Raw genomic sequence first — 11,988 nt, 5'->3', positions numbered from 1 at the left:
CCAGTTCCACAGTAATGTGCCGTGTATCGTTGTCTGCGCATGCCTCACGCATCGTGGATTGGGTTGGGGGGGCGCCAGCTACCAGTTCTGCTTGTCTGTTACAGCTGGGTGGTGTGGGGGGAGATGCGTGACCTATTATGGGACGAGGCTCTTTTGTTTGCGGTCGCACTATAGCGCCATTTAGTTTCACTTATGTAACATGAACTAAACTTATGCATGGGCAATACAAATAGTATATTTTCAGAAATTTAAATTGTCACGGGGAATTTTATGAAAACCTAATGAAAATGTTTTTAAATAATGCTATGAAAGTTTTTTAAAAAGTCAAATTAAAAAAAAGGAAAGTACTTCAGTATCTGACAAAACCTCTACCACCCAGCATGAAAGTTGGAACGCCCACTAGTGGGCGGTAGGGACCAGGTCGACTACCACTGGTCTAAACGTTTTTTGATAACTTCCCCTTCCAGGGGTACTTTCTCTGCTTTCCAATTTTGTGCAAAAACAATTCTTGCCCCTGTTATTACATGTATAATCAAGTAAATATTTTCTTGCTTTCGGTCATTCTTATGGCAACTAACAGAGTAGGCTGTCCAGGGCAACAGGCCTTGTGGGGGTCTGGATGTCCATCTATCAGTGGTTCAGGAATGTTGGATTCTCAACTGGGCAGCTGTGCACGAGATCCCTGCCTGATCCCTGTCCAAGGGCTGTAGTTTAGAGCTGCCCAGACACAGGGTCCAGCCCTCCCTCTGTCCTAAAGCCAGTACTGCTGTGCACAGAATTGTAGACTGCCTGCCCCAAAAGGAGATCAACCCAATCGTCCTGCTGGTTATTCAATCAAGTTCAAAATTCAAGGAGAAAATTTCACGCTCTCTGTCTTCAAACTTGGCACCATCTAACAATACTTTGGGGTTCAGAAAAAGGTGTCTGGACCCAAATAGAAATAATGGAAGGAACTCGTCTGGAATGATGGAATAAGACAAAACAGCATGGCAACACAAGGGAAATGTGATGGGAAGTTTATCCAGAGATACATTAATGAGTGTAGCTTCCCTTGACAGAGGCAGTCTACATCCAAAAATCTGTCTTGTGGAAAAAGGTGACAAATGTGCAGCTTTAGTGATTGGTTTGGTCACCACCTACAGATATTTGCCTGGCATTGGTGCATGTAGAAAAGGTGGACCAAGTGAGGTTTGACAGGCCACCTGTTATCTCCATTGCAATTCTGATGGCTTTATGACCTCATCCATGCAGGCTAAACTGCCAGGTACTTTCAGTTATCGAAGTGAAGATGGCTTCCAAGAGGCAAGTTGGTTTCAGAAGGGCTCCTGGACTCTGGGAAAACCTTCCCTCTATTTGCAGCCAATTTATCAGAGTTGTATTCCAAGGGCGAAAATGCCCATTTAGCTCTTTCTTAGGAAAGGGAAGCAGGGAGAAAATGAGAACACCAAGTTCCTGTTACTTTTAATTATTGGTTGATTGTTTTAAATCTCCCAACTCGGGCACCAAGTTTGGTGTGGAGCTGAAAAGAACTTGATTACCTGAATTTGAGAGACTTTGAGAGAAGCAAAGGGGCTTCTTTGCCCACCTGAAAATACAGATCATCAAGTAATTCAAGCAAAGCAATAGCATTTATTAAGGGTGGTGGTGGTCATGTTTTTTAAGAGGGTACAGAAACAAATGGTACATACAGTCAGTGTCAGTAAACAAATGATGAAACAATAAAATACATTGATTCCTTTTGAAGTTTAAACAACAGAAAACATTGATTCTCACATACCAAATAAAGAGCCTTAGTTAAAGGGAAAATATGCATTCTTAAACTTTAAAAAGAGGTGTGTGCCATGTTAAAAGGGCTAAATATGTCATTTTAAATTAGCAATGGAGCTTAAAATGTGAGGCAACAGGACCACACATTCTATTTAACTTGCTGTGAATTAACTTGTTTTTATAAGACTTTGCCTCCGTCTCCTCCTCCTCTGCTCTAGACCTTTTCTCAAGGGTTGTTTTTGCTGGGGGAGGGGAAATGGGGGCGAGGCTGGTTGTATAGGACATGTTGGCTGATGTTAAATGTTATCCAGAGGAGCTAATATACCCAGTGCAGGATATTAATCACTACAGAGAGCAAAGGAGAGAAAATTCTTTATATCTAAAATTATTATTTATATTCTTGGATAATAGGGCCGGTTTAGCGCAGGCTGGTAAAGCCTGTTATTAAGAACACAAAGCCTGCAATTACTGCAGGTTCAAGCCCGGCCCAAGGTTGACTCAGCCTTCCATCCTTTATAAGGTAGGTAAAATGAGGACCCAGATTGTTGGGGGGGCAATAAGTTGACTTTGTAAAAATATACAAATAGAATGAGACTATTGCCTTATACACTGTAAGCCGCCCTGAGTCTTCGGAGAAGGGCGGGGTATAAATGTAAACAAAAAAAAAAATAGTGGTTGGCTGAGCTTTTGCTCTCTGATATAGAACTGTGAGAGGTAAAGTAGGGAATTGACCAGAGAGATTTATATAGAAGGAACGTCTCCCCCCAAATTTAAGATTGCCCAGAGATGAAGCGTAGGCCAAGCCTTTTCTGAGTCACTAAATCAATTAACAATAATGTGATAAAAAGATTTCTAGGGAAGGAATTCTGGCTGAGCTCTCACTTTGCAAGTTCTTCAAAATAAGCACCACTTCTGGATTATGAATTCTGACAAGCTTTTAAGTCACTTGTGGGCTCTTGTGGCTCAACAGACTAATGCAGTCTTATTAACACAGCTGCCTGCAATTACTGCAGGTTCAAGCCCCACCAGGCCCAAGGTTGACTCAGCCTTCCACCCTTTATATAAGGTAGGTAAAATGAGGACCCAGATTGTTGGGGGCAATAAGTTGACTTTGTATATAAATATATAAATAGGATGAAGACTATTGCTAACATAGTGTAAGCCGCCCTGAGTCTTCGGAGAAGGGCGGGATATAAATGCGAATAAAAAAAAAAACTTGTCAGTGATTTCTGTTCTCTGAAACAAATTCTTTCTGGCTTATTAAGCTATCAGTATTAGCAAGAAAACCAAGTTGCTTATATGAAACAAAATTAAATCCTAATTTTCTGGAAAAATTTTTTTAATCCATCAAACTCTGGTTCCTAACATAAAACACACCAGTTTCCTTCTTGTGTCCTAGAACTGTAAGAGCCACCTGTTAAGCAGACTGTTAAGACTATTTTCATGTGCTGGTTTCATACTAAACTTCAGCTGCCTTGACTGGCAATTAATTTTAGTTCTGAACTGTTCGAACTAAGTCCACCTTCAGCAGCTGAAGCATCAAAAAGAACTGAATGCTTACATTTTTCCGTCTAAGTCAGAGAACCAGCCCAAGTTATCAGTGGTGGCTGTTACACTTCAAGCATTTCACTATCATGGCTCCATGATGATAAGCCACCTTGGAAATAGTTTGTGCAGATTGTGTTCTGCATACCTGAAAGAGAAGCCAGGATCCTCTCGGGTGGTTCTCTGGGATATCCAAAGGCAAGATATTTGGGGGACATGTCTATTTATTTAGGTATGACACCTTTTATTAAATTTGGAGAGCAGCCCAACTGCCAATGGCGCTGGGTGGCTTACAAAAGGGAAAAATAAAACAGGAAAAAAACATGCACACCTGGGTAAAACACTTATATTAAAAATGAAATCCCCCTGTGGCTCAACGTAGCAGTATCTTTATCATCATAAAAGCTACCTGCCTATTTTTTCCATCTTTTTCCATCTTTAAGCCAGCCACCATTTGAAGAGTCATCAGATAATGGGTATCCATTTGAGGAACTCTGTGTAATATTCTGCCATCCTGGGACAGTATCACCTCTCATCGACTCCTATCTTCTATTTTATCTATGCGATATTCGGTACCGGAACTCTTGCGCCTGCGAGGTGCCTCACAGGAATGGCCTACCTCATTACCGAGGGCCGGCCTCAATGACGGGTCTTGGGACCCACAGAGGTGGCATGCGAAGAGAAAGAGCCTTTGGGGTTTTTTAGATAGGGCATTTTTAAGGGGTGGGAGGGTAAGGGCGGGTGCCGGGGGTAGCCCGTCGGGGGGGGGGCAGTTCCTGCGTGTGCTCGCGGTGTCTATTTAACAGGTTCGAAGGTTATGGGGGAGGATTGCGTTCCTTCTGGTGGGGGTGGTCCTATTTGCACGGTAAGTGGGAGGGGCAGATATGGCGGAAGTGAGGGCTCGCATCGTTTTTTGGGGGGGCGCGCTCGATGTTTGCAGGCGATCGCGCGCCCCGATCCCTCAGACTTTTCCCGTTCCCCGGATGGTCAACACCCTCAGAGCCTGGGCCTTCGGCTGATGATGTGCAACGCACGGTCCGTGGTCAATAAGGCCCCCCTAATATACAATCTTATCCAGGGGGGTGCTGCGGACCTTATGGGCGTTACGGAAACCTGGTTGGGCACAAAAGGGGGCGTGCCCCTTGTTGAAATGTGCCCACCGGGTTTCTGAGCATTCCATCAGCCGAGTGCCCAGGGTAGGGGTGGGCGGATGGCGGTTGTTATTAAAGAGAGTCTAGAGCTGAGGGAGACCACTGTACCTCAGATTGCCGGTTGTGAATCCCTCTTTGTGAGGTGGGGTCATAGGTGTCAGATGGGCTTGTTTGTCATGTATCTGGCTCCTTGCGGCGTGACAGCAGCCCTGCCCGAGCTCCTGGAGGTGCTTGCTGGAGTGGCAGTGGAGACCCCCAGACTTATGGTCATGGGGGACTTTAACTTGCCATCGACCAGCATGTCATCGACAGCAGCTCGGGAGTTCATGGCTTCCATGACGGCCTTGGACCTGACTCAAGTAGTTGATGGCCCTACTCACATTGGGGGAGGCACACTGGACCTGATTTTTATCTCTGGTCAGTGGTTGAAGGATCTGGACTTGAGGGATTTAGTCACTGAACCTTTGTCATGGTCAGATCACTCTCCTTCGCATGGACATTCTGACCGCCATTCAACACCGCAGGGAGACGGAACCAGTACGTTGGTTCCGTCCCAGGCGCCTGATGGACCCGGAGAGGTTCCGGACGGAGCTTGGGCCGTTTCCTGAGGGTCTGGCTCACGGCATGGCTGAGGAACTAGTCGCGGCTTGGGAACAGGCCGCGGCGGGGGCTTTAGACCGTGTTGTGCCTTTGCGGCCTCTGACCCGGCGTAGGTCTCAACCAGCTCCTTGGTTCTCCGAGGAGCTGAGGGGGATGAAACGCCGGAGAAGACGCCTAGAGAGTTCCTGGAGGTCCAGTCGTTCGGAGGCTGATCGGACACTAGTTAGGTCTTATAACAGGACCTACCTAGTGGCATTGAGGGAAGCGAGACGTTGTTACGTCTCCTCCCTCATTGCGTCGGCAGATATCGCCTGGCCGCCCTGTTTCGGGTGACTCGCTCTCTCCTTCAACAGGGGGAGCGGGATGACCCATTACAGGGACGTGCCAAGGAGTTTAGTGGTTATCTATACGATAAAATTGTTCAGCTTCGGGATGGTCTGGATCAAAATTGGGTGGATCCAGGTGAGATGTCAGAGAGCTGTCTTGTTGAGATTGTTTGGGATGAGTTTGATCCTGTGGCTCCCGAGGACATGGACAGGTTGCTCAGTAGGTTGAATGCCACCACAAGTTTACTGGACCCATGCCCCTCCTGGTTGGTGCTGGCCACGCAGGAGGTGACACGAGGCTGGCTCCAGGGGATTACGAATGCTTCTCTGTTGGAGGGGGTCTTTCCGGCCGCCTTGAAAGAGACGGTGGTGAGACCTCTCCTCAAGAAGCCTTCCCTGGACCCAGCTGTTTTAGGTAATTATCGTCCGGTCTCCAACCTTCGCTTTGCGGCAAAGAGTGTGTGGTGGCATGTCAATTACCCCGGTACCTGGATGAAACTGTCTATCTAGACCCGTTCCAGTTCGGCTTTCAGCCCGGATACAGCACTGAGACGGCTTTGGTCGCGTTGGTGGATGATCTTTGGAGGGCCAGGGATAGGGGTTATTCCTCTGCCCTGGTCCTATTAGATCTCTCAGCGGCTTTTGATACCATCGACCATGGTATCTTGCTGCACCGGTTGGAGGGATTGGGAGTGGGAGGCAACGTTTATCGGTGGTTCTCCTCCTATCTCTTTGATTGGTCGCAGACGGTGTTGACGGGAGGGCAGAGGTCGGCCCCGAGGCGCCTCACTTGTGGGGTGCCGCAGGGGTCAATTCTCTCGCCCCTCCTGTTCAACATCTATATGAAGCCGCTGGGTGAGATCATCAGTGGTTTCGGTGTGAGGTACCAGCTGTACGCTGATGACACTCAGCTGTACTTTTCCACACCGGGCCACCCCAACGAAGCTATCGAAGTGCTGTCCCGTTATCTGGAAGCCGTACGGGTCTGGATGGGGAGAAACAGGCTCAAACTCAATCCCTCCAAGACAGAGTGGCTGTAGATGCCGGCATCCCGGTATAGTCAGCTGCAGCTGCGGCTGACTGTTGGGGGTGAGTCATTGGCCCCAATGGAGAGGGTGCGCAACTTGGGCGTTCTCCTGGATGGACGGCTGTCCTTTGAAGACCATTTGACGGCCGTCTCCAGGAGAGCTTTTTACCAGGTGTGCCTGGTTCGCCAGTTGCGCCCCTTTCTAGACCGGGATGCCCTATGCACGGTCACTCATGCTCTCGTGACATCTCGTCTGGATTACTGCAATGCTCTCTACATGGGGCTCCCCTTGAGGAGCACCCGGAGGCTCCAGTTGGTCCAGAATGCGGCTGCGCGGGTGATAGAGGGAGCCCCTCATGGCTCCCATGTGACACCTCTCCTGCGCAGACTGCACTGGCTACCTGTGGCCTTCCGGGTGCGCTTCAAGGTTTTGGTAACCATCTTCAAAGTGCTCCATGGCGTAGGGCCGGGTTACTTACTGGGCCGTCTGCTGCCACCGATTGCCTCTCACCGACCTGTGCGCTCTCACAGGGAAGGACTCCTCAGGGTGCCATCGGCCCGGCAGTGCCGACTGGCGACACCCAGGGGAAGGGCCTTTTCTGTGGGGGCTCCCACCCTCTGGAATGAACTTCCCCCAGGACTTCGCCAACTTCCTGACCTTCGAACCTTTCGCCGCGAGCTTAAGACACATCTATTTATTTGCGCAGGACTGGACTAGAATTTTAAATTTTGAATTTGGTTTTAATAGGGTTTTATTATTTTTATTGCTATTTTAAATATTCGGCCTTATTTAATAAGTTTTTTAATTGATGTTTTATTCTGTATTTATATGTATGTTTTTTATCAGGCTGTAAACTGCCCTGAGTCCCTTGGGAGATAGGGCGGTATAAAAATGTGATTAAATAAATAAATAAAATAAATAAATAAATAAACGAACAGCCTAACTCCCCAGCCTAGCAGCATGTATGGAAGGATAGTGTGTGCAGAAGGGTCGATAGCCTTATTTTCAGGGGAAGAATTAACCCAGGAGAGAACTCTAATTTCCAGGCGCATGGAAAGAACTGTGGGCACAATGGAAATTGGTAAGTTTTCCCACAACGTTCCAGTAGCAACCCCTGAATCTCAAGATCCAAGTGTTTCTTCTACGATCATAGTCTTCTGTAGATAACAGAAAAGCAAACTGAGATTTATTATTTAAGAATATGTACCCTCACCTTCTCTCCTCTAATATTTTCCACTTTCTGTAATGTATAAATATACCTGTTGGTCTGCAGTGGAGTGTCTCCCACTAAATCTTTTGCAGGACAGCCACTGCAGTACATACTGTTCAATAAACACTGCAGTGAGCCTGGATTATTTGTTTTGGGTTGTGTGTTTTGATTCACATAATAGCATAATAGGACAATTTTGGAACCAATGTACCTCTATAGAATGTGTCCAAAATAGAGGACCCATATATTCCTTTGGGATCAAAATTTGGGAAGTTGTGCCTGTTTTAGAATTGCAGTGTTACCGTGCAGCTGCGGTGAAAGTACAATAGTTTTCAACACTTACAGAAAGCTGCTCACAGGACACTGGGAAACACTATGGGGAGGTACATAAGCCTATATACAATTGCTATTGTAGTGACACCATATCCATTTCTATGGATATTTATATGATTATATGAAAACAACCAGTGGAACAGCTTGCCTTCCAAAAATTGTAGGTGCTTTATGACTGGAGGCTTTTAAGAATAGACTGGACAGTCACTTGTTTCAAATTACACTGCCTCCTGTTTAAGCAGGGGGTTGGACTAGAAGACCTCCAAGGTCCCTTCCAGCTCTGATTCTCTATCCAGATGATAGTGAAAAAAAGGAGTAGCGGTGACATGATAGCACTGTTCTAATATCTGTGGGGCTGCCACAAAGAAGAGGGGGTCAGCCTACTTTTCAAAGCACCAGAAGGGAAGACAAGAAATAATAGATGGAAAATAACCAAGGAGACAAGTAACCGGGAATTAAGGGAAAATTTCCTGACAGTGAGAAAAATTAAGCAGCGGAAGGGCTTACCTAGAGAAGTACTTATGCTTCATCACTGAAATCTTTTAAAAAGCGATTCGGCAACCATTTGTCTGAAATGGTATAGGATTTCCTGCCTGAGCAGGGGGGCTAAACCACATTTAGCTAAACAAATGATTCAATTGAATTCAGTTACTGAGATATACATCATAACTAAACGTATTTCCACACTCAGCCACATTTATAGTTTTTCCCCCATGTGAATCCTTTGATGTTAATGAAGATCTCCATCCTCGGTAAAGCTGTTTCCATTCTCAAGGCATTTATATGGTTTTTCTCTTCGGTGGATTTTTTTATGTGAATAAAGGTTTCTCTTTGAAGACAAACTCTTGCCACAGTCCAGGCATTTATGTGGTTTTTCTCCTGTGTGGATCCTTTGATGTGTATAAAGGCTGCTTGTCTGACTGAAGCTCTTTCCACACTCCAGGCATTTATATGGTTTTTCTCCCGTGTGGATTCTTTGATGTTGACGGAGGTGTCCACCCTCAATAAAGCTCTTTCCACAATCTAGGCACTTATACGGTTTTTCTCCTGTGTGGATCCTTTGATGTGTATAAAGGCTGCTTGTCTGACTGAAGCTCTTTCCACACTCCAGGCATTTATATGGTTTTTCTCCCGTGTGGATTCTTTGATGTTGACGGAGGTGTCCACCCTCAATAAAGCTCTTTCCACAATCTAGGCACTTATACGGTTTTTCTCCTGAGTGGATTCTTTGAGGTTTATAAAAGTTTCCTCTGTAATTGAATGTCTTTCCATAAATCAGGAATTTATCTGCTCCCTCTAATGAATGGATTATTTGATGCCTATTAAGGCTTCTCTTCTGCTTCAAGCTCTTTCCACATTCGAGGCATTTATATGGTTTTTCCCCTGAATGGATTCTTTGATGTGTATAAACATGTTCCCTCCTATTGAAGCTCTTTCCACATTCCAGGCATTTATATGGCTTTTCCCCTGAATGGATTCTTTGGTGTTTATAAAGGTTTCCCCTCCTATTGAAGCTATTCCCACACTCCAGACATTTATAAGGTTTCTCTCCCGAGTGAATCATTTGATGTTGATTGAGGTGTCCAGCAACAACAAAGCTTTTTCCACATTCCAGACATTTATATGGTTTCTCTCCCGAGTGGATTCTTAGATGGTTTACAAGATGTCCATTTCTTTTGAAAGATTTTTCACATTCTGGGCATTCAAATTTCTTTTCTCCCAAGTGGATCCTTAGATGCCTTTGAAAATGTCCATTTGTTTTTAAGGATTTTTCACATTCCGGGCATTGATACTTTTTTTCTCCTTTCTGAATTCTTTGGAGATTCCTGAGTCTTCCAAAGGACTCTCCGCCTCAGACATTTATTCAGTTTCTCTCCCGAGTGGATTCTTAGATGGTTTACAAGATGTCCATTTCTTTTGAAAGATTTTTCACATTCTGGGCATTCAAATTTCTTTTCTCCCAAGTGGATCCTTAGATGCCTTTGAAAATGTCCATTTGTTTTTAAGGATTTTTCACATTCCGGGCATTGATACTTTTTTTCTCCTTTCTGAATTCTTTGGAGATTCCTGAGTCTTCCAAAGGACTCTCCGCCCTCCAGACATTTATTCAGTTTCTCTCTCCAGTGGATCCTTTGATGTCTATAAAGGTTTCCCAAATGTCTGAAGCTCTTTCCACACTCCAGGCATTTATGAGGTTTCTCACCTGAATGGATTTTTAGATGGCTTTGAAGAAGACCATTTGTTCTGAAGTATTTTTCACATTCTGGGCATTCATATTTCTTCTCTCCTGTGTGGATGCTTATATGCCTTTGAAGATGTCGATTTCTTTTGAAAGATTTTTCACATTCTGGGCACTGATATTTCATTTCTCCCTCCTGGATCCTTTGGGGATTCCCAAGTCTTCCGAAATACCCACCACCCTCCAGGGCCGTCTCAGGGTCTCCAAGCGTTTCCTTCTTCCCGCATCGTCCTCCAGGCAGCCCCCTTTCCCGTGGTCCACCAGGGCTCATCCCTCCTGCAGCCGTGGAGCCTCCTGGCTTTTCCCCGTCTCCCATGGAAGGAACATCGGGACTAGGCAGGGCTGCTCCATGTGAACTGCTTTCCTCCTCTTGAATGGTGCTTCCTTCCTTTCTCCACCGGGCTTCTCCGTCCTCCTGCAGGGGAGAAAGAGAGGCGGATCACGGCTGCATCCCTTTCCCCACAGGGGAATAGAATAGAATAGAATAACAGAGTTGGAAGGGACTTTGGAGGTCTTCTAGTCCAACCCCCCTGCTTAGGCAGGAAATCCTATACCACTTCAGACACAGGGCTGTCCAAACTTCTTAAAAACCTCCATTGTTGGAGCACTCACAACTTCTGAAGGCAAGTTGTGCCAGTGATTAATTGTTCTAACTGTCAGGAAATTTCTCCTTAGTTCTAAGTTGCTTCTCTCCTTGCTTAGTTTCCACCCATTGCTTCTTGTTCTACCCTCAGGTGCTTTGGAGAATAGTTTGATTCCCTCTTCTTTGGGGCAGCCCCTGAGATATTGGAAGACTGCTATCATGTCTCCCCTAGTCCTTCTTTTCATTAAACTAGACATACTCAGTTCCTGCAACCGTTCTTCATATGTTTTAGCCTCCAGTCCCCTAATCCTCTTTGTTGCTCTTCTCTGCACTCTTTCTAAAAGAGTCTCAACATCTTTTTTACATCATGGTGACCAAAACTGGATGCAGGATTCCAAGTGTGGCCTTGCCAAGGCATTATAAAGTGATATTAACACTTCAGGTGATCTTGATTCTATCCCTCTGTTGATGCAGCCCAGAACTGTGTTGGCTTTTTTGGCAGCTGCTGCACACTGCTGGCTCATATCTAAATAGTTCTCCACTAGGACTCCAAGATCCCTCTGAGTTACTACTACTGAGCCAGGTAGCACCTATACTAACCTGTGCATTTTGTTTTTCTTGCCTAAATGTAGAATCTTCCTTATATTCACCATTGAATTTCATTTTCTTAGATAGCGCCTAATCCTCGCCCGGCTGGGCCCCACCTCTTGCGGACCCGAAAGAGACCCTCCCAGACTGCGACTCCCAGCATCCCTTGCGCCCCACCTGCATCATCCGGGCTCCTCTTATCGCCGATTCACGGAGTTCCCCGGTTGCCAGTTTAGTTTCCGGAAGTGGAGGTTTCGCGCCCTTTTTTGCCAGAAGCTCCTCCTGTTCCTTTGGAGGGACCGCCCCCAGGAGTCCTCCTGCCTATCGCCGCCCTGCGCAGAGTGACCAATCGGCGTCCGCTTTCCTTCAAAGAACCAGAGGGCGCCTGCGCGTTGCCGCGGGTTCTTCTGGTTCCTCGCGGAGGTGGGCCACTTAAATTTCGGGGTCCGGTCTGCTTCCCCCCCTCCCCGCATCCAGGCAAGCGAAGGTTCGGGGGCCGTTCTGGAGCTGCGACTTTCCCCACACCATCGAAGGTCTCCCCATAGGCAAGGTGCGGCTGCGGCACCCTTCCTTTTTGGAGGGGCTGCCCCAAGGAGTCTTCCAGCCAATCGCCGCCGT

The 11,988-nt window shown here is 46.4% G+C and overlaps 1 protein-coding gene across 1 annotated transcript; it reads right to left on the bottom strand.

Moving 5' to 3' along the window:
* Window positions 1-4,572: 4,572 nt before the first annotated feature.
* On the bottom strand, window positions 4,573-11,553 carry LOC131186225 (zinc finger protein 345-like). The gene is made up of 3 exons (XM_058159578.1): window positions 11,548-11,553; window positions 9,894-10,614; window positions 4,573-9,811 (listed from the first exon to the last, which is right to left on the bottom strand). The coding sequence occupies exons 1-3, from the start codon at window positions 11,551-11,553 to the stop codon at window positions 8,691-8,693; spliced, it is 1,848 nt and encodes a 615-aa protein (XP_058015561.1). The 3' UTR covers window positions 4,573-8,690.
* Between the last annotated feature and the right edge of the window lie 435 nt (window positions 11,554-11,988).

Source organism: Ahaetulla prasina, chromosome 16 (assembly GCF_028640845.1).
Source record: "Ahaetulla prasina isolate Xishuangbanna chromosome 16, ASM2864084v1, whole genome shotgun sequence".
Taxonomy (NCBI): Eukaryota; Metazoa; Chordata; class Lepidosauria; order Squamata; family Colubridae; genus Ahaetulla; species Ahaetulla prasina.
Note: the sequence above shows the minus strand (reverse complement) of the source record. Positions and strands in the feature narration are given on the sequence as shown.

What these genes read in the sequence shown, in the direction of transcription:
- LOC131186225 (XM_058159578.1), bottom strand. An exon ending in GAAATTTGAATGCCCAGAAT is followed by an intron (nt 9,812 to 9,893) that starts GTGAAAAATCTT and finishes TAAATGTCTGAG; the next exon opens with GCGGAGAGTCCTTTGGAAGA.